This window comes from Bos grunniens, chromosome 16, assembly GCF_055505025.1.
Source record: "Bos grunniens cultivar Pamir isolate PY7600 chromosome 16, Bosgru_T2T1.0, whole genome shotgun sequence".
NCBI classification, from domain to species: Eukaryota; Metazoa; Chordata; class Mammalia; order Artiodactyla; family Bovidae; genus Bos; species Bos grunniens.
In genome coordinates, this window is record NC_141180.1 from 25,409,051 (window position 1) to 25,436,725 (window position 27,675).

General features: G+C 38.1%; 1 protein-coding gene across 5 annotated transcripts in view; it reads right to left on the minus strand.

Moving 5' to 3' along the window:
* The window catches only part of RABGAP1L (RAB GTPase activating protein 1 like), a 744,918-nt gene that overhangs the window by 582,839 nt on the left and 134,404 nt on the right, over positions 1-27,675 (minus strand). For all 5 annotated transcript variants that reach the window (XM_086343675.1, XM_086343676.1, XM_086343677.1 and 2 more), the window contains exons 9-10: positions 25,123-25,225; positions 21,528-21,694 (exon numbers count right to left, since the gene is read on the minus strand). In XM_086343675.1, coding sequence (XP_086199801.1) covers positions 21,528-21,694; positions 25,123-25,225 — 270 coding nt within the window. The remainder of the gene's footprint in view (positions 1-21,527; positions 21,695-25,122; positions 25,226-27,675) is intronic.

Consider the following 27,675-nt stretch of genomic DNA (forward strand, 5'->3'; position numbering starts at 1 on the left):
GGGCTCCAAAATCACTGTAGATGGTGACTGCAGCCATGAAATTAAAAGACGCTTATTCCTTGGAAGGAAAGTTATGACCAACCTAGAGAGCATATTCAAAAGTAAAGACATTACTTTGCCAACAAAGGTCCGTCTAGTCAAGGCTATGGTTTTTCCAGTGGTCATGTATGGATGTGAGAGTTGGACTGTGAAGAAGGCTGAGCACCAAAGAATTGATGCTTTTGAACTGTGGTGTTGGAGAAGACTCTTGAGAATCCCTTGGGCTGCAAGGAGATCCAACCAGTCCGTTCTGAAGGAGATCAGTCCTGGGATTTCTTTGGAAGGAATGATGCTAAAGCTGAAACTCCAGTACTTTGGCCACCTCATGCGAAGAGTTGACTCATTGGAAAAGACTCTGATGCTGGGAGGGATTGGGGGCAGGAGGAGAAGGGGACGACAGAGGATGACATGGCTGGATGGCATCACTGACTCGATGGACGTGAGTCTGAGTGAACTCCGGGAGCTGGTGATGGACAGGGAGGCTTGGCGTGCTGCAATTCATGGGGTTGCAAAGAGTTGGACACGACTGAGCGACTGAATTGAACTGAAACACTCCATGGATCAAAGAGGAAAACTCAAAGTAGAAAATATTTTGAACTGAACAAAAATGAAAATACAACAAGTGAAAATTAGTGGGATACATCTAGGATTTAGAGATATAAATATATGTATTTCAAATGAGCCATCCAGAAATCAATAATCTAAACATGCACCTTAAGAAATGAGGAAAAGAAGTGCAAAATAAAGTAAACAGAAGTAAAATAATAATAATAAAGATAACAGCACAAATCAATAAAACTGAGGACACAAAAATTTTAAATCAATGAAACCAAAAGGTAGTTTCTTTACAAAGATCAATAAATTGATAAACCTCTAGCTAAATTCATAAAACAAAGAAGATACAAATGATCAATACCAGGAACAAAAGCCTGGGTATCACTATATACTTCATGAATTCAAATCGATAATAAATACAGCAAAGAATCCTATGCATATTAACTGTACAACTTAGAAAAATGCACCAAATTTAAGCTGTACATAATAATTTGATACACTCTATATATTGCAAAATAGCTACCACAATAACATCCTTCACATGACATAGTCTTAGTAATTTACTAAAAGATTGTATTCTTTCAGTAGAAGTATAGTTGATTTATATGTTTCACATATACAGCAAAGTGATTCAGTTTTATGCACATATGAGTGTATATACATGTATATATGTGATATATACATGTATACATATTCTTTTTCAGATTCTTTCCATTATAGGTTATTACAAAATATTGAATATAGTTCCCCATGCTATACAGTGAAGTGAAGTGAAAGTCACTCAGTTGTGTCCGACTCTTTGCAACCCCATGGACTATACAGTCCATGGAATTCTCCAGGCCAGAATACTGGAGTGGGTAGCCTTTCCCTTCTCCAGGGGATCTTCCCAACCCAGGGATCAAATCCAGGTCTCTTGCATTGTAGGCGGATTCTTTACCAGCTGAGCCACAAGGAAAGCCTGTGCTATATAGTAATTCTTTGCTTTTTATCTAATTTATATGTAGTAGCATCAGCTAATCACAAATTCCCAACTGATCCCTCCCCTAACTGATCATATTTAAATAGGTTTAAATCAACATGCATCTTCAAATGGGAAACTTCCTCTTATGCTTTTTAACTCTAGTAACTGATAAAAAGCTTTACCTCCAAGTGAAAAGAATGTTAAGGCACCTGAAAGCAAAGAAGAGATCTGGGAGGAGGGCAAAAAATAGTTATTTTAACATTAAACCTATTTTTAGCCCAGAGCCCAAAACAAGCCTAAAGGAGGCCTGAGCTAGGACAAGATTTAAGAAAGTGCAGCTACTTCCATCTCCAGCCTGGATCATACTCTCCTCGAGAATAAAGAAGAGATGGCTCCCTTCCTTTTAATAAGGTTCAAGCCACAGGAGCTTCTGAGAGCTATGATGAACTCTTGTCATGCCCTAAAATCTACCCTTTTCTTCAGGCAAGCCTCCTCCCTCTAAACGATGTCAACTAAAAACACAAAACAGGATGGTGGCCTCCGGAGAACAGCTTATAAATAAAGAAGCTTTTCTTCTCTCCTTAACAGTGATCTCCAGTCTTATCTCTTGAATATTATGACTCTGCTTCTCATTTCTCTATAACTTCCCCTTGTAGGCCAGCAAAATTTACCACCCCAAAATGTCTCTTTGGAATTTAGATTATTTAGAGTTGGAACCAATCAAGGCCCAAAAGACTCAGGAAAAAGCTTTGACCTTCCCCCTCACTGCCTAAATTTAGATAGCAGGCCTGTTCCTGGAACAGAGCTACAACAACCTGCAAAGGATATGGGCTAGGTGTGATGGGGAAACTCAGTAGGGCCTAGATTTCAGAGTCCCCTCTGTCCCATTGTCACTGTGTAGCCCAGTAAACATCTGTTTACCAAACATTTGCTTTCCCAGATCCATATGAACTACCTCTTTTTCCAAAAACACTCTGCCCAACATGCTCTTTTGTCTTCAACTGAAGATGGTATTTAAGTTGAGGGATTTGGCCATTTTGGTGAATTACTCAGTTTTCCTTGGTCTCTCCAATGTATATGCTGTGTGCTAAGTTGCTTAGTCATGTCCGACTCTTTGTAACCCTATAGACTGTAGCCCACAAGGCTCCTCTGTCCTTGGGATTCTCCAAGCAAGAATACTGAGGTGGGTTGCAATGCCCTCCTCCAGAGGATCTTTACAGTGCAGGGATCAAACCCATATCTTTTATGTCTCCTGCATTGGCAGGCAAGTTCTTTACCACTAACAACACCTGGGAAGCCCTAATGTACATGTGCTACTAAACTTTTTATTTTCTTCCTTTAATCTATCTCATGTCACTTTAATTCTTATCAAGAATTACCACCTAGTCAAAAAAATGGTTTTTCCAGCAGTCAAGTATGGATGTGAGAGTTGGACTATAAAGAAAGCTGAGCGCCAAAGAATTGATGCTTTTGAACTGTGATATTGGAAAAGACTCTTGAGAGTCCCTTGGACTGCAAGGAGATCAAACCAGTCAATCCTAAAGGATATCAGACCAGAATATTCATTGAAAAGACTGATGCTGAAGCTGAAGCTCCAATACTTTGGCCACCTGATTCAAAGAGCTGACTCATTGGAAAAGACCCTGATGCTAGGAAAGACTGAAGGCAGGAGGAGAAGGGGATGACAAAGGATGAGGATCACCGACTCAATGGACATGAGTGTGAGCAAGCTTCAGGAGATGGCAAAGGACAGGGAAGACTGGAGTGGCTTCAGTCCATGGGGTCTCAAAGAGTCAGACATGACTGAGGGACTGAGCAACAACAAAGCAGAATCATAGGAGATGGTTCTTGGCATGAGTCCATCTTCTCCCCAGTTGCCAGTCTTCTTATTAAAGCAATATTTCCTTTCCCAACAATGAGTATTGGCTACTGAGAGGCAAGCAGCTAAACATGAGTTCATTAACAAGCATAAGGATTACTATTTTGAGCTAAGGGCAATCAAAACTCAGCAGATTCTTGAAAGCTCTTCTACCTCTCCCTCAATTGCCTAAATTTACATAAGAAAGGGAGAAAGCTGCTAAGAGAGATATCCTTTTACTTAAGAAACTTATCTTGTAACAGGACTACCTGTTTGTTTGTTTTTTTTTTTAATTCCCCAAATATCTCCTCCCACTTCCTGTGAATGACCTTCCTCCTCTTTGCATTCCCAGATTCCTCCCTGTTCCCTGGATCAGGATGGAATATAAGCTTCAATTACCAGCTGCCTTTTGAGTCTTCATATCTTTCTAGGGCTCCCACAAGCACATAATTAAATTTTCCTCCTATTAATCTGTCTTATATTTTTTTACGTATTAGACCAGCCAAAGAACGTAAAAGGGAAGAAGAGAAATTTTGTTCACCCTTAAAATATTCCTTCTCTACTGTGATCACAGAACATGACTCACAAAGATCCTCAAAGGGGCTTCTTTTAATCACCACTTTCTTTCATTCTACTGCTATGGTCCCTCCCTTTTCTAAACCCCACAGAATTCTGTACATTATTTTTATCTAGTATTTATCACAACCCTCCAAGTAAAATGGCAATTTTTATACATTTTCTTATTAATACGAGGTGACACAAAGTTCCTTTGGGGATAAGGTTGTTATTTGAAATATCTTATTCTCACTGTGCCACTAGAATAGATATTATAAATTAATTTTGAATTAACTTGACTACAACAATCATGGAATTATTTGTACTAAAAATTCACTAATCCAAATGTCACAGAATTTTAGAAAAAAATTCAGTAATACTACTAACCCACATTATTAGTTTATAATAAGAAAACCAAGGCTTCCAGACATAAAGGGACACTCAATAGGTTTATTTTTTTTTAACTATTTACTGAGAAAAAGCTTTATCTGTCAAATTTATTTCATATAAAAATTCAAAACATTTCATGTACCAAATCCAACATATATGATATACACTACATCTCTATACCAGAATAAGTGAGAAGAAATGGAGTGGCCATCATGGTCAACAAAAGAGTCCAAAATGCAGTACTTGGATGCAATCTCAAAAACGACAGAATGATCTCTGATCGTTTCCAAGGCAAACCATTCAATATCACAGTAATTCAAGTCTATGTCCCAACCAGTAACGCTGAAGAAGCTGAAGTTGAACGGTCCTATGAAGACCTACAAGACTTTTTAGAACTAACACCCAAAAAAGATGTCCTTTTCTCTATACGGGACTGGAATGCAAAAGTAGGAAGTCAAGAAACACCTGGAGTAACAGGCAAATTTGGCCTTGGAATATGGAATGAAGCAGGGCAAAGACTAATAGACTTTTGCCAAGAAAATGCACTGGTCATAACAAACACTCTCTTCCAACAACACAAGAGAAGACTCTATACATGGACATCACCAGACGGTCAACACCGAAATCAGATTGATTATATTCTTTGCAGCCAAAGATGGAGAAGCTCTATACAGTCAGCAAGAACAAGACCAGGAGCTGACTGTGGCTCAGACCATGAACTCCTTATTGCCAAATTCAGACTTAAATTGAAGAAAGTAGGGAAAACCACTAGACCATTCAGGTATGACCTAAATCAAATCCCTTATGATTATACAGTGGAAGTGAGAAATAGATTTAAGGGCCTAGATCTGATAGATAGAGTGCCTGATGAACTATGGAATGAGGTTCGTGACATTGTACTAGAGACAGGGATCAAGACCATTCCCATGGAAAAGAAAAGCAAAAAAGCAAGATGGCTGTCTGGTGAGGCATTACAAATAGCTGTGAAAAGAAGAGAAGCGAAAAGCCAAGGAGAAAAGGAAAGATATAAACATCTGAATGCAGAGTTCCAAAGAATAGCAAGAACAGTTAAGAAAGCCTTCTTCAGCGATGAATGCAAAGAAATAGAGGAAAACAACAGAATGGGAAAGACTAGGGATCTCTTCAAGAAAATCAGAGATACCAAAGGAACATTTCATGCAAAGATGAGCTCGATAAAGGACAGAAATGGTATGGACCTAACAGAAGCAGAAGATATTAAGAAGAGACTGCAAGAATACACAGAAGAACTGTACAAAAAAGATCTTCAAGACCCAGATAATCACGATGGTGTGATCACTGACCTAGAGCCAGACATCCTAGAATGTGAAGTCAAGTAGGCCTTAGAAAGCATCACTATGAACAAAGCTAGTGGAGGTGATGGAATTCCAGTTGAGCTATTCCAAATCCTGAAAGATGATGCTGTGAAAGTGCTGCACTCAATATGCCAGCACATTTGGAAAACTCAGCAGTGGCCACAGGACTGGAAAAGGTCCGTTTTCATGCCAATCCCAAAGAAAGGCAATGCCAAAGAATGCTCAAACTACCACACAATTGCACTCATCTCACACACTAGTAAAGTAATGCTCAAAATTCTCCAAGCCAGGCTTCAGCAATATGTGAACCGTGAACTTCCTGATGTTCAAGCTGGTTTTAGAAAAGACAGAGGAACCACAGATCAAATTGCCAACATCCGCTGGATCATCAAAAAAGCAAGAGAGTTCCAGAAAAGCATCTATTTCTGCTTTATTGACTATGCCAAAGCCTTTGACTGTGTGGATCACAATAAACTGTGGAAAATTCTGAAAGAGATGGAAATACCAGAACACCTGATCTACCTCTTGAGAAATTTGTATGCAGGTCAGTAAGCAACAGTTAGAACTGGACACGGAACAACAGACTGGTTCCAAATAGGAAAAGCAGTATGTCAAGGCTGTATATTGTCACCCTGCTTATTTAACTTATATGCAGAGTACATCATGAGAAATGCTGGGCTGGAAGAAACACAGACTGGAATCAAGATTGCCGGGAGAAATCTCAATAACCTCAGATATGCAGATGACAGCACCCTTATGGCAGAAAGTGAAGAGGAACTAAAAAGCCTCTTGATGAAAGTGAAAGAGGAGAGTGAAAAAGTTGGCTTAAAGCTCAACATTCAGAAAACGAAGATCATGGCATCTGGTCCCACCACTTCATGGGAAATAGATGGGGAAACAGTGGAAACAGTGTCAGACTTTATTTTTCTGGGCTCCAAAATCACTACAGATGGTGACCGCAGCCATGAAATTAAAAGACGCTTACTCCTTGGAAGGAAAGTTATGACCAACCTAGATAGCATATTCAAAAGCAGAGACATTACTTTGCCAACAAAGGTTCGTCTAGTCAGGGCTATGGTTTTTCCAGTGGTCATGTATGGATGTGAGAGTTGGACTGTGAGGAAGGCTGAGCGCCGAAGAACTGATGCTTTTGAACTGTGGTGTTGGAGAAGACTCTTGAGAGTCCCTTGGACTGCAAGGAGATCCAACCAGTCCATTCTCAAGGAGATCAGCCCTGGGATTTCTTTGGAAGGAATGATGCTAAAGCTGAAACTCCAGTACTTTGGCCACCTCATGTGAAGAGTTGACTCATTGGAAAAGACTCTGATGCTGGGAGGGATTGGGGGCAGGAGGAGAAGGGGACGACAGAGGATGAGATGGCTGGACGGCATCACTGACTCGATGGACGTGAGTTGGTGATGGACAGGTAGGCCTGGCGTACTATGATTCATGGGGTCGCAAAGAGTCGGACACGACTGAGCGACTGATCTGATCTCAATCAAATGTAAATTTCACTATGTCATTTAAGGTCAGATGCTCCAAAAACTAAACATAACTTAATTTGTCATTATTATTAAGAGTTTAAAAATCTCCATAATAATCAGCAACCCTTTTCCAGAAAGTTTGTTCATCATAATAATCAGATGTGCTTACAGAAATCTCAATTTAAATTACTTGCTGCTGCTGCTGCTAAATCGCTTCAGTCATGTCTGACTCTGTGCGACCCCATAGACGGCAGCCCACCAGGCTCCCCCATCCCTGGGATTCTCCAGGCAAGAACACTGGAGCGGGTTGCCATTTCCTTCTCCAATGCAGGAAAGTGAAAAGTGAAAGTGAAGTCGCTCAGTTGTGTCCGACTTCACGACCCCATAGACTGCAGCCCACCAGGCTCCTCCATCCATGGGATTTTCCAGGCAAGAACACTGGAGTGCGGTGCCATCACCTTCTCCGTTAAATTACTTAAACCCTACTAATTCTACAACATATGTTTTGTATTTCAAGAAATGTCAAGCTACATTAAAATATGTTGTACTGGCCTCAAAATGTTTTGCATTTCCTGAATTAACCTAATGTAAATAACATTTCTTAAGATTACCTTTAAAATGAATATAAATATTTGTTTCTTCGTTAACACAATTTTTTCTCTATAATTGCCTCCGATTGCTCTTTAGAGTTTACCATAAATCTACAAATGAAGCAAGGATTTAAGAACCATCCCCTACATGTTTTCAGTGCTGCTGACTCAGCTGATCCCTTGAAACTGAGCTCTATTTTACAATAACTTCACCTAATCAGCTATTTTTCTTGAAACTATCTTATTTATATATATTCCTAACTTATGAAATAAAAGATTACTGAATTCACTGAAGTGCTGCTTTTTCCAAGCTCCTATCTCCATATGCTTTCACACTTTTATCTCTAACATAACTTAACTGTTATCAATTTTTACGAAATTTTGGTACCAGCGCAAAGTAGAAAATACTTTTAAGAAGGACAACACAGCTAAGAATGTTGCACACCATTACTGGCAACAAAATCAATTATCTCCGAACACAGAAAATAATTTCAACATTTCATACAACTAGTATTTTAAGAGCAATACCATAGTCTTAAGCGCAAGAATATTATCTATACCTTAAGAAAATATATTTGACTATGAAATAAGCAAAATTTCCTTATTTAAATATCAATTAGGTTGCTAGTTCACCATCATACCCTTGTCACATTATTCTCCAAGTGAGAAGCTTTTTGTTTTTATTAAATTTTCAACACACTAAAAGAATACAAATCTTTAGATAAAAGGATCATTTATTCCTCACTAATAGGCCACTTGATAACATGGCCTCGGTAATGTGTGATTTCTTAAACTCCACACAAATGAAAGACAAGGGAGAGGTACTAGTACTTAATGAAAAGAACCCAAGTCACGGTGCTTACCATTTTGCTTTGCTTCACAACTGGCTTATTACTTTTTAAATGCATTGCAAAAGAGTCAGTCAGTCAGTTCAGTCGCACAGTCGTGTCCGCCTCTTTGCGACCCCATGAATCGCAGCACGCCAGGCCTCCCCGTCCATCACCAACTCCAGGAGTTCACTCAGACTCACGTCCATCAAGTAAGTGATGCCATCCAGCCATCTCATCCTCTGTCGTCCCCTTCTCCTCCTGCCCCCAATCCCTCCCAGCATCAGAGTCTTTTCCAATGAGTCAACTCTTCACATGAGGTGGCCAAAGTACTGGAGTTTCAGCTTTAGCATCATTCCTTCCAAAGAAATCCCAGGGCTGATCTCCTTGAGAATGGACTGGTTGGATCTCCTTGCAGTCCAAGGGACTCTCAAGAGTCTTCTCCAACACCACAGTTCAAAAGCATCAGTTCTTCGGCACTCAGCCTTCTTCACAGTCCAACTCTCACATCCATACACGACCACTGGAAAAACCATAGCCTTGACTAGACGGACCTTTGTTGGCAAAGTAATGTCTCTGCTTTTGAATATGCTATCTAGGTTGGTCATAACTTTCCTTCCAAGGAATAAGCGTCTTTTAATTTCATGGCTGCAGTCACCATCTACAGTGATTTTGAAACCCCCAAAAATAAAAATAAAGTCTGACACTGTTTCCACTCGTTCCCCATTTATTTCCCATGATGTGATGGGACCAGATGCCATGATCTTCGTTTTCTGAATGTTGAGTTTTAAGCCAACTTTTCACTCTCCTCTTTCACTTTCATCAAGAGACGTTTTAGTGCCTCTTTGCTTTCTGCCATAAGGGTGGTGTCATCTGCATATCTGAGGTTATTGATATTTCTCCAGCAATCTTGATTCCAGCTTGTGCTTCTTCCAGTCCAGCATTTCTCATGATGTACTCTGCATATAAGTTAAATAAGCAGCGTGACAATATACAGCCTTGCCGTACTCCTTTTCCTATTTGGAACCAGTCCATTGTTCCATGTCCAGAAAAAGAGTACATATATATTTAAGGAGTCTCTCCTCTCTGGCTTACATTTTCAAAACTTAAAATCCTAATTTTTGATATCTGAAAATACTAATTTTTCAGACCTTAAAAACACTAATTTTTAAGACCTTGGTAATGGGAAAGATTGAAGGCAGGAGGAGAAGGAGACAACAAGAGGATGAGATGGTTGGATGGCATCACCAAATCAATGGACTGGAGTTTGAGCAAACTCCAGGAAATAGTGAAGGGCAGGGAAATCTGATGTGCTGCAGTTCATAGGGTCACAAAGAGTCAGACATGACTTAGTGACTGAACAACAACAAATTTTCAGAATAAATCCTTTTCAGAATAAATAAATTCAAGTTTTCAATGAAGGCCTATAATAAACAATCTATTCTCATTTCAGTACCCAGAATGAAAACCTGCTTTACTCTATTTCCTTTGAGGTAGTCTCATAGTAAGATACACTCTATAGCACAATACAAATCAAACCTGAAAGTAAATGGTAACAGCTGAATGTCTTATAGTTCTTTCTTTAAGCAAAATAGGACCAGCAGAACATAAAATTATTCAATGATTTTAACAAGTATAAAACAAAAAAAAACAGTACTACAAAGGTTATATTCTGATAACCTTCTTATGAAAGAATCCTGCCAATAAACACTTTATGGATGATGGAATGCACAGCATTTATTTTTAGTAATAAGAAAAAAAAGAAAAAATAATTCATCAAATTACTTCTTAAGCAATTTATTAATGTAGCAGCAGGTGATGTCACCATAGTTTAAAGACACGAGTATCTTCAATTCATTATGAATTCTACTTTGGGGTATTTTAAAACTGTCATTTAAGAGAATTCCCTGGTGGCCCAGTGGTTGGGACCCCACACTCTTACTGTTGAGGGCCTGGGTTCAATCCCTGGCTGGGGAACTAAAATCCCACAGGCAGCGTGGTGTGGCTGAAAAAACACAAAAATAAAAGCAAACCAAAAAAAAAAAAAAAACCTGTCATTAAAAAATCACTCTGAAATGTCACAGTAATAAGCAGATAATATTTTAAGCATTAGTACCTTCCAAAATTCTCATTTTGCTACCAGCTGCTTTGGAAGTCCTCCCATAATTAATAATTGTTTTTAAAAAAAAGAAAATACCAAGTGATGCATAATTTCTATTTTAATGAGATATAACTGATATATAACATTGTGTAATGTGTATAATGTGTTGACTTGACATATTTATATATTGCAATACGATTACCACTGTAGCATAAGCCAACACCTCACATCGTTATCATTTCTTTCCTATGGTAAGAATAATTATGATCTAATCTCTTAACAACTTTTAAAATTTATAGTACAGTACAGTCAACCCTTAGTATCTATGGAAAGACTGGATTCAGGACCTCACTGTGGACACTGAAATCTACAGATGCTCACGTACCTCAAATAAAATGATATAGTACAGGTGGCCCTGCGTATCGGCAAGTTCTGCATCCACAGATTCAACCAACCAGGAACTGAATCATGGACTAATCCAAAGGCCAACTAAACATTGGTTGAATCCACCCTTGAGGAACCCATGGAAAAAGGGCCCACTAGATTGTTGACTACAATCACTAAGTTTTCTATTAGACCTCAAGAACGTTTTTCTATCTACTAATTTACAGTTTCTACATAATTTCTTAACTATAGCATTTCAGCAGAAAGAAATGAGTTCACTTTTACAGTATCTGCTATGTCATTCCTCTAAATGTTGGCAACAAAAAGTTTTTGGCACTTGCATCCATATTTTGATGAGGTATTCACTCAGCAAAATCACTAGCAGAGGGCTAGACTTCCAAATCCAGAAAAAAAAAAAAAAAACAGAAAAAAAGACTGAATTTTCTAAAAAAATTTTAAAAAAAATTTTTTTTTAAATCAAATTGCCAACATCTGCTGGATCATCAAAAAAGCAAGAGAGTTCCAGAAAAACATCTATTTCTGCTTTATTCACTATACCAAAGCCTTTGACTGTGTAGATCACAATAAACTGTGGAAAATTCTAAAAGAGAGAATACCAGACCACCTGACCTGCCTCTTGAGAAACCTGTATGCAGGTCAGGAAGCAACAGTTAGAACTGGACATGGAACAACAGACTGGTTCCAAATAGGAAAAGGAGTACGTCAAGGCTGTATATTGTCACCCTGCTTATTTAACTTATATGCAGAGTACATCATAAGAAATGCTGGGCTGGAGGAAGCACAAGCTGGAATCAAGATTGCCAGGAGAAATATCAATAACCTCAGATATGCAGGAGAAGGAAATGGCAACCCACTCCGGTACTCTTGCCTGGGAAATCCCATGGACGGAGGAGCCTGGTAGGCTACAGTCCATGGGGTCGCGAAGAGTTAAGATACGACTGAGCGACTTCACTTTCACTGTTTCACTTTCATGCACTGGAGAAAGAAATGGCAACCCGCTCCAGTATTCTTGCCTGGAGAATCCCAGGGACGGGAGCCTGGTGGGCTGCCATCCATGGGGTCGCACAGAGTTGGACACGACTGACGTGACTTAGCAGCAACAGCAGCAGCAGATATGCAGATGACACCACCCTTATGACAGAAAGTGAAGAACTAAAGAGCCTCTTGATTGAAGTGAAAGAGTGAAAAAGCTGGCTTAAAGCTCAACAATCAGAAAACTAAGATCACGGCATTCGGTCCCATCACTTCATGGCAAATAGATAGGGAAACAGTGGAAACAGTGGCTGACTTTATTTTTCTGGGTTCCAAAATCACTGCAGATGGTGATTGCACCCATGAAATTAAAAGACGCTTACTCCTTGGAAGGAAAGTTATGACCAACCTAGATAGCATATTCAAAAGCAGAGACATTACTTTGCCAAGAAAAGTCCATCTAGTCAAGGCTATGGTTTTTCCAGTGGTCATGTATGGATGTGAGAGTTGGACTATAACAAAAGCTGAGCATAGAAGAACTGATGCTTTTGAACTGTGGTGTTGGAGAAGACTCTTGAGAGTCCCTTGGACAACAAGGAGATCCAACCAGTCCATTCTAAAGGAGATCAGTCCTGGGTGTTCACTGGAAACACTGATGCTGAAGCTGAAACTCCAATACTTTGGCCACCTGATGCAAAGAGCTAATTCATTGGAAAAGACCCTGATGCTGGGAAAGATTGAGGGCAGGAGAAGAAGGGGACAACAGAGGATGAGATGGTTGGATGGCATCACTGACTCAATGGACATGGGTTTGGGTGGACTCCAGGAGTTGGTGATGGACAGGGAAGCCTATCATGCTGCAGTTCATGGGGTCCCAAAAAGTCCGACAGGAGGACTGAACTGAAGTGAATTTTCTAAAAATTTTTACTTTGTATTTAAAGCAAAGTAAAATGTATCATAATATTTTGGATTTGTACCCAGCCTCTCTCTGTCCCCAGTTTAAGGGGGTGAAGTATGAAAACATCTTGTCTCCCACTCACTCCTCAATCAACTGCAGTCTGACTTCTGCCTCAATACTCCTCTCAAGTTGTTCAGGTTTTATAGTCTAAGATCTTTATCTCTTATCTACCAATCATATCCCAATCTAACCTCCCTGCAGTACCTAATGCTGCAGGCCTTCTCTCCTGCTGGAAACAATCTCCCCCCTTGCTATTCCTGGCCTCACACTCATGGTTTTACCCCAAGATCTGTGCTAATCCTTCTACATTCACTTTGCTCAATCCTCTTCCTATACCAATCTTTTAAATGTCTCCTCTTTCAACATTTGGTCTTGGGGTAATTTCACCTATTCCTATTCACAATTCTCAAGCATTAACCACTTTTAAAATCTTTATTTCCCAAGTGTAGGATACAAATATCTGACTGCTTACTAAACCTAAACGTCCCTTTGAAATGTGAAATTTAGCATGTCTAAACCTCTGCTAGCTTTCCTCATGAGCCTGCAAACACTTCTCCTTGAAAGTCTAGGTCAATCAGAACGATAAACAACCACCCAGTCACATAGAAGTAATCCTAGGTTTTGCTTTCCCTCAACCTCGCATCAAATCAAACACCAGATCTTGATTCTTACTTCCCTAAAGTCTCTCAAATACATCTTTTCTACTACCCCACTGCAAAATACCAGGCCAGATGAATCACAAGCTGGAATCAAGATTGCCAGGAGAAATATCAACACCTCAAATATGCAGATGATACCACCTGAATGGCAGAAAGCAAAGAAGAACCAAAGAGCCTCTTGATGAAGGTGAAAGACAAAAGTGAAAAGCTGGCTTAAAACTCAACGTTCAAAAAACTAAGATCATGGTATCCAGTTCCATCATTCCATGGCAAAGAGATGGGGGGGAAATGGCAACAACAGCAGATTTTATTTTCCTAGGCTCCAAAATCACTGTGGACAGTGACTGCAGCCATGAAAAAGATGGTTGCTCCTTGGAAGAAAAGTGACAACAAACCTAGACAGCATTATTAAAACACAGAGACATCACTTTGCTGACAAAGGTCTATACAGCCAAAGCTATGGTTTTTCCAGTAGTCATATATGGATGTGAGAGGCAGACCATAAAGAAGGTTGAGCACTGAAGAACTAATGCTTTTGAACTGTGGTGCTAGAGAAGACTCTTCAAGAGTCCCTTGGACAACAAGGAGCTCAAACTAGTCCATCCTAAAGGAAATCAACCCTGATTATTCACTGGAAGGACTGATGCTGAAGCTGAAGCTCGAGTACTTCAGTCTCCTGACGCAAAGAGCCAACTCCCTGGAAAAGACCCTGATGCTGGGAAAGGCTGAGGGCAGGAGGAGAAGGGGACAACAGAGGATAGGTTGAATAGCATCACCGACTCAATGGACATGAACCTGGGCAAACTCCAGGAGATAGTGAGGGACAGGAAGGCCTGGCGTGCTGCAGTCCACGGAGTCACAAAAAGGCAGACATGACTTAGTGACTGAACAATTATCCCCACTGCCATCGCCTTTCTTCAAGCATTCATCATTTCACATCTTGGCCACAACAGCCTTCCTACTTCATATGCATTGCCTCCAGTGTCAATATCCTTTTCACCGCTATCAGACTGAACTTTGCCAATTATAAACATATTATCATTCAGAGCTTAAAATTCTCCCAACTTGAGGATAAGGTACTAAGCATAGCAATGACCTACCTATTCAGAATAATTACCCACCATGCCCACTGATGCTTCAGCAATATAGCAATATCTAATCTCCTAAAGATCTTCAACATATCATGTTGCATCAGAGCTGTATGAACTCACTCAACTATTGTCTCTGACTAAAATGCCTTTCTCTGTCTTACCACAATTCAAAATCTTGACCTTTCTTCAAGAGTTAGTTATTCATTTATTGGTTAATTTATTCATTCATTTATTTTAGGCCTAAGATACAAAAGAATCTGTCCAAAAAGAATACAGACTAAATAGAAGACAAGAAGTATTAATTAATATTAATAACAATAATAGCTAACACTTATTGAGCATGTAACAGGTGATAAGCACTGTGCTAATGGGCCTTACATGAATTCATATTTAATCACCATGAGAGCTGTGATATTGTATATAATAAGAAATACATATTTTGGTCTTCATCCTGGCTCCTGAAACAGCACCATAGCAATAAAGGTGAAAGATTTGTTACAATATTTGGTTTTTATCCATTTTCTGAAATAGTTCCAGGGAATCCCCTGGTGGTCCAGTGGTTAAGACTCCATGCTTCCACTGCAGAGGGCATGGGCTTGATCGCTGGTCAGAAAACTAAGATCCCACAGGCTGCAAGGTGTCACCAAAAGAAAAAAAATCTTAAACCACGAAACAGTTCCAGAGCAATAAAGGTAAAATGAGCATTTTTTGTTATTTCTAATGAGCTTCTTTCAACTACAGCTGAATTTATGTTAATGAGGTAACTTCTAGAAAGCCCCTAAGGACATGCGGGCTGGAAACAGAGCAGGTGGATGCCAGGGGAATCTATCACATTGATTTGAGGGTTGGAACTTTCAGCCCTGCTCCACCAGCCTGCAGGGAGGGGAAACGGACTGGTGCTTGAGTTAACGGCTAACAGTCAATGATTTACTCAATTGTGCCTACAGAATGAAGCATCCAAAAAACCCCTAACTTAACTGTTTAGAGAACTTCTGGGTTGGTAAACAAGTGGAGGTAGAGGGTGGTAAGACGGTATATCCCCGATACCTTGCACTATGCATCTCTGCTAGCTGGCTGTTCCAGAGTTGTATCCTTTTCTAATACCCTGGTAATCTATTAAGCAAACTGCTTTCCTGAGTTCTGTGAGTTATTCTAGCAAATCATCAAACCTGAGGGGGAGGTTGTGGGAACCTCCAAATTACAGCTGGTTGGTCAGAAACACAGGTGACAACCCGAACCTGCAGTTGGTATCTGAAGTAAGGAGGAGGGGAACAGTTTTGTGGGACTGAGCCCTTAAACTGTGAGGTCCATGCTAACTTCAGGTACTGTCATCACTGAACTGAAGGCCATCCAATTGGTTTCACGTTGGAGAATTAATTGGTATAGAAAAAACACCCACCTGTCTAGTATCAGAAATGAAGTGGTGGGAACAGTAGTAAAGGAAACAGAGTTTTCTTTACACAGATCTGAGGTGGTATAACAAAAATCCCCACTTCAGAGATGAGGAGCATCTTGCCTAAGGCTAAATATCTAGGAAATGGGGGGAAGCTGGGATTCAATCCTAGGAACCTGACTCCAATCCAAGTTGACAGGTATGATTAGTGAGTGTCACTTCTGCACTGTGCATACACTTCCACCGTTGCATGAATCATCTAGTAGGGTAATCTTTTTACCATTACATTCTTCACTCTTTAAAGACAAGAGAACATGTATTATTCATTCACTTATCCCCAACACTATCATGCTAAAGGTACTCAATAAATATTTAATAAACAAAGCACTGAAAATCATTTCTAAAATGAATAGTGGTATCTCAGCAAACTAATTTTACTTATTATGATACAGGCCTTTGACCCTCTTAGTTTAGTAACACTTCATATCAAGCATGAATGCCCTCTTGATTTCTGGATCTTGACCCCTACTAAAACCTAGCTGAAGGAGAGCATCTTATTAAACTCATTAACAATGAGGTCAATAAGACTGGTAAAAGTTACTAAGGCCTATTTCCTGGTAACAGGCAGCAAAGCTTTAAGACAGTGGAATAAGCATCCAATAGTAAAATATGGGATGTTCATTAGCAAAAAAAAAAGGCTTTTAGAGCAAGAGATCTTTTTGGCAAACCATTTTCAAGTGACTCCATGTAAGCAGAGTGCTCTTCTCAGATCAGCATTATACAAAAACAAGTTTCAGCAGCTAAGAGCCTGTTTTCTTAGAAAAGGAATCAGTCGCTGCACTTCCAAGGTTTCCAATGTTACAAATCCTTACATTTTCTTATAACGTCTTCATATACTATATACCTAATCTAATCAGTGATGTCAACAAAGATGATACAAAGAAAGACAAGTGAAATACAACAAAAATGATCACTGCTCATATGGAAAATTTTTCAGGAAAAAAATAATAGTTTTAGTGTTACAGCTACCATATTTTCCATTTCTCATAAACATTTCAGAAGGATAAGTTTTAGGGCAAACTGCTTAGGCTTAATTCCTGATCTATCACCTAATAACAACCCTCCTGTGCCTAACAGTTTATCTAAAAAATGGGGTTAATAAAGCTACTTACACCTCAACAGTGGCGGGCTACAGTCCAAGGGGTCACAAAGAGTCAGACACAACTGAGCAACTAACACTACACTTCATCTCAACAGAGTTGTACTGAGGAGGTACACCATGTAGGACACTCCCTTTAAATGATGGCTGCATCATTACTATTGCTCATAGTAACAGTCAGGGAAGTTGCTACTGTTCTTTCCAACAAGAATGGAGAGATCTCCTTGAATATACAGAATATGGAGTAGAAAACACAGAAAAACCTCATCATAGAAGGTAACACAGTTGACATTTATAGAATACTCCACCCAACAAATGCAGAATACATGTTCCCTACGAATACTCTTGGAACATTCACCAAAATAGGCCATGTCTTGGATAAGTAAGTCTCAACAACTTAAAAAGATTCAAATCTCAGAGTATGTTCTCTGTTCAAAATGAAATTAAAAATCAGATTAAGAAAGATATCTAAAAATTCTGCATATATCTGGAAATTAAACAACGTATTTCCAAAGAACTCACATATCACAAAAGAAATAACATGGGAAATCAGAATATACATTTCAAATTTATGAGCACACAAAAGATCGAGTTTTTATGGGTACAGCTAAAGCAGAAGTTAGAAGGAAATTATAATCTTAAAAATTAAAAGATTTTAGGGAAAAAAGATATTAGTAAAAAAATGTTTTTCAAAATCTTCACATGAAGAAACTAAACAAGTTAAATCCAAAGAACAAAAAAAGGAAATAAAAAAGAAAACAAAAAGAATCAACAGAAGAAAAAACATAAAAACAATAGAGAAATGAATGTGCCCCAAATTTGGTTCCATGGGGAAGAATGAAAATCAATAAAATCAATATACTTCAAGGTAGGCTGATTAAAAAAAACACAAGGGAGAATATATAAATTAACAGTATCAGAAATAAAAGCAGATCATAGAGATTCTAAAGACATTAAAAATAAAAAGGGAATATTTTAAGCAATAAATTAAATATCCTTGATTAAACTGAAGATTCCTTGAAAGACAAGGATCACCAAAAAATGACTCAAGAGGAAATAAAAATAATAATAAACAGAGTAACATAGCATCTACTAAAGAAATTAAATTATACCATTGGTCAGAATCTGCCTGCAACTCAGGAGACCTGGGTTCGATTCCTGGGTCAGGAAGATCTCTTGGAGAAGGGCATGGCAACCCACTCCATTATTCTTGCCTGAAGAATTCCAGGGACATAGGAGCCTGGTGGGCTACACTCCATGGAGTCACAAAGAGTCAGACAACAACTGAACAACTAACGCTTTCACTTTCTTTCACTTTGCAAAGTTAGAAGGGCTTCCCAAGTAGTGCAGTGGTAAAGAATCCACCTCCCAATGTAAGAGACATGGATTCGATCCGTGGGTTGGGAAGATCCCCTGGAGTAGGAAATGGCAACACATTCCAGTATTTTTGTCTGTGAAATGCCACAGACAGAGAAGCCTGGCGGGCTACAGTCCATGTGGTCAAAAAACTAACACACAATTGAGCGACCAAGTACAAAGTTAGAAATGTCTTCTTATTTTACATTAATTTAAATCAGTTTCACATTTAATGGAGCTGAGTACTACAAGTGAGTCTAATTTAATCTTTTTAATTCATATGAAATGACGTCAAATAGTTGTTTTTTTTTTTTGCCTCAAATACTATTTTTCTAATTACTAAGAAATCTTTTGGTACTTATGACTTAGTCACTCAATATCAGCAATTTTAAAAAATATAAAAATAACACTTAATAATAAAAATCCACTCATATATTCTTTATTTTTAAGTAAATATAAATTCCAGTACTCTTGCAAGATAAACAAGAGTACTGGAATTTATATATTTACATAATTAGATGTATGTGTATAGCATATGAAGCCTAACTGAGCAATGATAAGTTTTTGTAATATGAAAATGGTTAAGTGGTTTCTGTATTTGTTCACTGCACTGATGCTTGCTCTCACATTACCTTTTGCATATTACAGTATATGAAGCAACAAGCATTTTTAAATTTGGGAGAGAGGGAGCACTAAATAGGATATGAGAAATTCCTATCACTCAAACAGAATATTTCATTCTGATTTCATACAATAGATACTGTTAGAATTCAAATTATTTTCCACAGTAACGTTCTCCCTTCATTTACAAAAAGGGTGTTTTACATACTAACACTGCTTAAGAACTTAAGAATTTCACAGAAACCCTAATTTTGTTCATCTAATATTAAAATCACTATATGCTGCTGCTGCTGCTGCTGCTGCTGCTGCTAAGTCGCTTCAGTCGTGTCTGACTCTGTGCGACCCCATAGACGGCAGCCCACCAGGCTCCCTCGTCCCTGGGATTCTCCAGGCAAGAACACCAGAGTGGGTTGCCATTTCCTTCTCCGAAAATAATTGTATAACCTTACTAATAAGTCAAACAACACATTCATATAATATTACATAGGTAAAAAGAACTATAACAATCAGTTATCACTTGGAAACTTTTTCACTATTACTTTCTATAGATAGATTTCTGTGCTCTTTCTTTTTGGTTTTATATGCCTTTGACTGTGTGGATTACAATAAACTGTGGAAAATTCTTTAAGAGATGGGAATACCAGACCACCTGACCTGCCTCTTGAGAAACCTATATGCAGGTCAGAGAGCAATAGTTAGAACTGGACATGGAACAACAGACTGGTTCCAAATAGGAAAAGGAGTACATCAAGGCTGTATATTGTCACCCTGCTTCTTTAACTTATATGCAGAGTACATCACAAGAAACACTGGGCTGGAGGAAGCACAGGCTGGAATCAAGATTGCTGGGAGAAATATCAATAACCTCAGATCTACAGATGACACCACCCTTATGGCAGAAAGTGAAGAAGAACTAAAGAGCCTCTTGATGAAAGTGAAAGAGGAGAGTGAGAAAGTTGGCTTAAAGCTCAACATTCAGAAAACTAAGATCATGGCACCTGGTCCCATCACTTCATGGGAAATAGAGGAGAAACAGTGGAAACAGTGTCAGACTTTATTTTTTTGGGCTCCAAAATCACTGCAGATGGTGACTGCAGCCATGAAATTAAAATACGCTTACTCCATGGAAGGAAAGTTATGACCAACCTAGACAGCATATTAAAAAGCAGAGATATTACTTTGCCAACAAAGGTCTGTCTTGTCAAAGCTATGGTTTTTCCAGTGGTCATGTATGGATGTGAGAGTTGGACTATCACAAAAGCTGAGCGCCAAAGAATTGATGCTTTTGAACTGTGGTGTTGGAGAAGACTCTTGAGAGTCCCTTGGACTGCAAGGAGATCCAACCAGTCCATCCTAAAGATCAGTCCTGGGTGTTCATTGGAAAGACTGATGTTGAAGCTGAAACTCCAATACTTTGGCCACCTGATGCGAAGAGCTGACTCACTGGAAAAGACCCTGATACTGGGAAAGATTGAGCGCAGGAGGAGAAGGGGATGACAGAGGATGAGATGGTTGCATGGCATCACCGACTCGATGGACATGGATTTGGATGAACTCCAGGAGTTGGTGATGGACAAGGAGGCCTGGCGTGCTGCGGTTCATGGAGCGCAAAGAGTCGGACACGACCGATCGACTGAACTGAACTGAATCGTATATAAAAGAAAAGTTTTTGATGATTTAATATTTCTATTAAGTATGTTGATACTTTACACGTACCATTATATGTTTCTAAAACAAATTTCTATATAATTTTACTAGCTGTTTTTTTCAACTGACATTAATCTTACATATTCACTGGAAGGACTGATGCTGAAGCGGAAGCTCCAATACTTTGGCCACCTGATGCGAAGAACTGACTCACTGGAAAAGACCCTGACGCTAGGAAAGATTGAAGGCAGCAGGAGAAAGGGACAACAGAGTATGAGATGATTGGATGGAAGCACCGACTGGATGGACATGAATTTGAGAAATCTCCAGGAATTGTTGATGGACAGGAAGGCCTGGCATACTGCAGTCCACGGGGTCACAAAGAGTTGGACACAACAGAGCGACTGAACTGAATCTTACACATGCATTTTACAAATACTCTATTGTTAAGTCTAAATATCATTTGATTATCTGAAGAATTTTATTGCTTTTTATTGCTATTTAAGGAATTACACTGGCATTAAAGAAAAAATAGTAGAAAACAATATATGAAAAGAACAAAAAGATCCTACCTGTTTTAACCTCATGAAGAAAGTCTCCGTGAAAGTTTTTCTGCTGAAATACCAAAATCGCTCATTTGCAGGGTACACACGTACTACTGTCTCCAGGAGAAAGCGGACTGGCTCCACCACCTCTGTGACTACCATATCCACTGCCACAGTCATGTATACTCGTTTATCTGCAGTAGAAATATTCTGTGTTTTATGCTAATTTTATTACTACTTGATTGAGAAAACAAAGTTAAAGAACTTAGGTTCTTTATACTCACGTTACCCTCTATGTTTAAGTGTTTTACTGACACATAGATTGACAAAAGTAATCAAGTTTCCCAAGTACATTTCTCAATTCTCCTAATCCCATCTTAATGAAAAGACTAAATCTTCTCTGATGATTTTAATTTTTCCTTCCCAAAATCAGGCCCTTAATATAAAAAATAAAAATTTCGAATGTCTTTTACACTAAAACTATCTTTTACACTAAAACTATCTTTCAGGTTGCCCCCCAACAAAACAAACAAAAAACACTAGAAACAGAAAATCACAAAAATTTGCCCTTCATTCAATAAAAAAAAGATACTAGAAATTATTAGGTTTGTTTGATGAGTTGCATGGGAAGGAATGTCAAATCAGAAGAGACACTCAACCTTCACTTCGTTCAATTTGCTTGCAAAATTTTTATTAAAATGATTCAATGTTGTATGCTTTAAGGGAAGTCTCTGGGGATTTGTTAATACCCACAATGTCCATAATATATATTTACTCTCAGGAAAATCACTGACCAAAGCTCTAATGAAATAGCTCTGTGTAATTTTCGTATATATATATATACTCTCTGCATACATAATGTATAAAATATTCTCTGTATATACTCCATGTATACACACAGTATATTTATACATACTATAAATATATTACAAATATACATATACTATTTATAGTATATATACACTACAAATATATGATATAGTGAAAGTCTCTCAGTTGTGTCTGACTCTTTGTGACCCCATGGACTATACAGTTCATGGAATTCTCCAGGCCAGAATACTGGAGTGGGTAGCCTTCCACTACTCCAGGGGATATTCCCAACACAGGGATCAAACCCAGGTCTCTGATATTGTAGGCGGATTCTTTACCAGCAGAGCCTTAAGGAAAGCCTATACTCTATATATAGCATACAAAATACTCTATATATACACTATATATATATATAAATATACTCCAGCACTCTTGCCTGCGAAATCCCATGGACAGAGAGGAGCCTGGCAGGCTATAGTACACAGGGTCGCAAAGAGTTGGACACAACTTTGCGCCTGAGCACATACTATAAATATATATATAATATATATCAGAGCCCTGGCAAGTGCCTTTTTAGACAACAAGAGTATACTATTGTAAGTGAACATTTCAGCTACCATTTAAAATGCTTACTTGCTACAGCCTCCTTTAAATTTTAATCTAGAATCTTCTAGGCCAGTGTCTATTGGTTTTCTTTAGTTTCACTATGATAGGTTGATGGACAACTGGGAGTTGGTGATAGACAGGGAACCCTGATGTGCTGCAGTCCATGGGGTCGCAAAGAGTTGGACACAACTGAGCGACTGAACTGAATGGATGATAGGCTGATATGGACTTGATTTACCCTTTTGAAATTCACTGGGCTTTTTGAACCTGTGGTTTCATTATTCCATATAACTGCATTATTTTTAAATTATTTTAAAATTTAAAAATATATTTCATCTGCAATTGTCAGTTCTGTTAAAAGGAAAGTTCAAATAATCAAGCCTACCATTAGAAGAAACCTTCAATAATTTCTTTTTAACTATTATACAACATTTAAAATCAACTATACTTCTATTAATACAATTAAACTCAACAAAAGATGTATTACATTTGTACTAAATGCAAGCATTCTATATGCCAAGTCAAGAGAAACTGAGATTCTCTCAACACTGTATCAGGATGTTATTTTGATATAGAATTATATAGTTTAACTGAACAAATAAATTTTTAAATAAATTATTTTTAATTGACAACCAAATAGGTGTTAAAATACAAAATGAAACTGAACTGTGTTACATTAAAAACAGATAAAAACTGCTTTTATAAGTTATTGTTTGAAATTTCTGTATTTTATTCATCAAAATTATCAGCTGACTTATTTTTCCATTTTCATGTTGATTTTCTGAATGATTAAAAGGAAGAAGTTTATAGACTGATATTCACAAGTCTGCATCCAGAAATAACAAACTGTGGGTGTAAAGATTATTTATTCCTAATATATGAAAACCTAAATTTTACATAGTCATCATTGTTTTTCTCTTTTTAGCCCTCATTTTGAAATAGCTTGATGTGTGATCAAATGCATGCAATTTATGGAAGTGGTAAATACTCCTGTTAAATTCAAGAATAATTATAATTTACTGTTCTTCATTAATATCTTTCCATATCCATATTCACTAATGCTCCTGTCTTTAACCAAAAGTCTATTGTGGATATAAAGTAAATAATATAAAACTGAAGATCAAGCAAACTGATCCAGATTTTCTCAATATAAATTATTGTGTTGAATCACAGTAAAGCATTTAGTAGAAGATTATAACTCATGAAGGGCTTCCCTGGTAGCTCAGTTGGTAAAGAATCCACCTGCAATGCAGGAGGTTCGACCCCTGGATTGGGAAGATCCTCTGGAGAAAGATAAGCTACCCACTCCAGTATTCTTGGGCTTCCCTGGTGGCTCAGCTGGTAAAGAATCTGCCTGCAATGCAGGAGACCTGGGTTCAATCCCTGGGTTGGGAAGATCCCCTGGAGAAGGGAATAGCTACCCACTCCAGTATTCTGGCCTGGAGAATTCCACAGACAGTATAGTCCATGGGGTCTCAAAAGAGCAGGACACAACTGAACAACTTTCACTATAACTCCATGAGATGAAACTAAATTTTAGTTTAAAGGCAGACAGTAGAGAAGAAAACAACAAAAAACCACATGGGCAATGAACAGATATCTAGATAGAGGAGGAATAAAAATAAAAACAATGAGAAAAATGAAAAATGAGCCTATTTATCATGTATAAATTCTGTTTAACACTAGATATATTAACAAAATGAAAAAATAAAAAGCTTGAAAAAAAAGTATTTGCCACAAATGAAATCTTAAATATACATTACTAAATGCCCAAAGGTCAAAAGACTGGAATAAACAATTAGTAAATTTAAAATATATATATATATATATATATATATATAAGTAATCTGTAATATAAAGAAAAAAAAGTTAAAATAGATATCAAAGATATGCAAAAATTCCAGAATTTTCTTTCATCATTTTTTTCATATTCTCTCTTTTCCCCTACAAATAAAACAACGCTATTATGACACATGAAACACTAAGCCCAAATACTTTCCTAAATAATGTAATAAAATTAATCCACATATCCTTGGAGGGCTTTCTTCTGAATAGTGGAGGTTATCCCCACTGATACATAAAGTATGAAAAGAAGAATAACTCCATTTAAAATAAGTACCAGAATATTTTTTAAACATGGCAAAACAATATTGTCCATAGTGCAAATTTTATAATAAATATTGAGTAATCTTTTAGGAAAAGTCACCTTTTGGGGTTTCTTCATTAAGTGCCAGAAATATTGGTGCATTGGGGTTCCACATGCCAGTGATAACATAAGCTCTCCCATCACAGCTCTTTCCCATGGATTCCTATGACATTTCAAACAGAAATCACTGAGAATATTTACACCCCCAAAATCATCATGTTAACTTGTAAGTATATCTTACTTTAAGCAATTCAATTAATTAAATTTGAATTTACACTCAGGGCATTTATTTTCTTGGTAAATTTTTTTCACTCTACAGAAGCATTTCTTTAAATATTAAATTCTCCTGCAGCTTTCTCCAGCATTTCTATTTAGAGACACATACTCTAAGATAAAAGGTATGCCCTTAGATGCTGACTCACAAAAACACAGTATTGGTATGAAGTTTTATTTAGCTTTATCTTAGGCTGGTTGTCAAAATCTCACATACCCAGACATACAAGGATATATAAAGTGAGAATTAAGCTAATCACAGGAAAATATTAAAATTTTTCTTCTAATGTTCTAATTTTTAATATATTCTTAAAATAACTAATTACCTTTGTCACAATTAACACCTTTAAAGTTAATACTTTTCTATTGTCTATATGCCAGATATATGGACACTTTCTTACAATCATAAATCAACATTAGGAGACTAATACCGGTTTGTATCTATACCCAAGATTGTTAACTATCTTCCTCTACCCTTATATTTATTCTCCTTCTTCCATTCTCTCCTTCTCTTCTCTTCTTCCTCTTCACTTCCTCCACCCCTTAAGACTTTTACCAAGCCAGCTCTTGATTCTCACTAAAGCAGAAACTTCTATAGTGAAAGCAAGGCCACATGCAGTTGTGTATATGTATGTGTATGTGGTGTGGGGGAGCTTAAAGGCTGTCCCAAGGGAGAAAAGCACACAGTACACAAATATAGCATTTGCAAAAGAAAAAGAATGTTATTATCTATAATACTTTCAATTTTCTGTACCAATTTCCTCATATTATGAATGGAGAGTGCTAAAAAGTTCAGGCTAAAAGACAAAAAAGTTTTTTTTCAGTATTTTCCACACAAAGATGCTTCTCTGAATCCTTATGAAACTATTTCAGTCAATTGGTAATTAGTATGCACATTTTTCTAGTGTACTGGTGATAGTTCACTGATCAGACTATAAAGCAGAGGAGAAAAACACTCAAGACCATGTAAAGGAAATCCACCCAGTACCTCCAACGCACTTATATATTCATATTCATTCTCTTTCCCTGTCTCCCTCCCTTCCATGTGCCTATCCTCTCTCTCTACTGTCTAATTAGACTCCCATTCAGAGCAAGAATGAGCACCTGACCCCAAAATATCTAGTTCATTTCTGGACAAGAGCTTATGCTATGCTTGAGTCCAAAAAATGAGCTAGACCAATCAAATTCTTTCTTTCAATTAACAAATACCAAAGGAAGTGGGCAGTCAGCAGTGGGGCTGAAAGGTTTTGATACAAAAATGACAGATCACATGCAGAATGAAGTTATAACTGAATTTAGGGTAGGGGAAAATATATAAAGAACAGCAGAGTATTAGTAAACTGCTAAAGTGTTAAGCAAGAAACGGAGAAAACAAACTCCTTAAAAATAGTGAATCATGTAGTCAAAAAAACAAAGGCACATACAAAGGAGGTGAGTTGAAGGGGCAGAAAGAGTGGGAAACCTAGAGAGAAGGGCAAAGAAGAGACAGGGAGGGAGAGAAAGGGCAAGGAGGGAAAAGGCGAGGACAGGGAAAAAAGGAAAGAGGCAGGCAATGGAGGGAGGAAGGGAGGGGGAGAGAGAAGGTGGTGCAGAAAGAGAAAAGGGAGCAGAGCACCAGAGGCTGTGAGAACAGGGGCAGCTCCTAAGAAAGAGGCTCACTGAAAGAGCAAGCCCATGCGGGGCGGGGAAGCAAACAGAAAGAGACCAGACAGAGACCACTGTTCAGGTTCAGGTCTAATTTCATCAAGGTCAAGTACCTTTTTTGTTCTTCAGGTGCTCTAAGTGAATCTTTGTTCCCTGTAAGCAAAACAGCCTAACCAAATCAAACATATTTTTATTTCTCTTTAGTCTTCACAACCACAAAAATACTGTCTCATACATTAAAAGCCTTCAGTAAGTTTCTCCTCGAGTCACTTCTGTTATTGTACTTGATATTTCTATTACATAGTCTGGCTTGCTCCCATCCCCTTATGAAGAGACTTTCACAATCTTTGCTCTAGAGTTCTTTCCCAGCTCCTCTGCAGGCCTTCCCTCCCCCAAGAAGGCTGACAAGATCAGGGACATCAGGGAAAAGACATCTGGACAACAAACACCTCTGCCCCGAAGAGGCCAGGCTGGAACCACCAGATGCCCTCCTCTTAAGAAAATAAACCAGGAAATAGAAACAGAATACGGCACTTTGCAATGGAACATAAGCTGAAGAATCACATACAAAGCCGTGAATAAACTACTGTCAAGTTATGAGTAAGCCGAAGCTATGAGGTCAAGTAGGGACAGCAGGGTAAAGCACACAGATGTTATCAGGAGAAGGAGACAACACACAAAGAAACAAAGAAACAT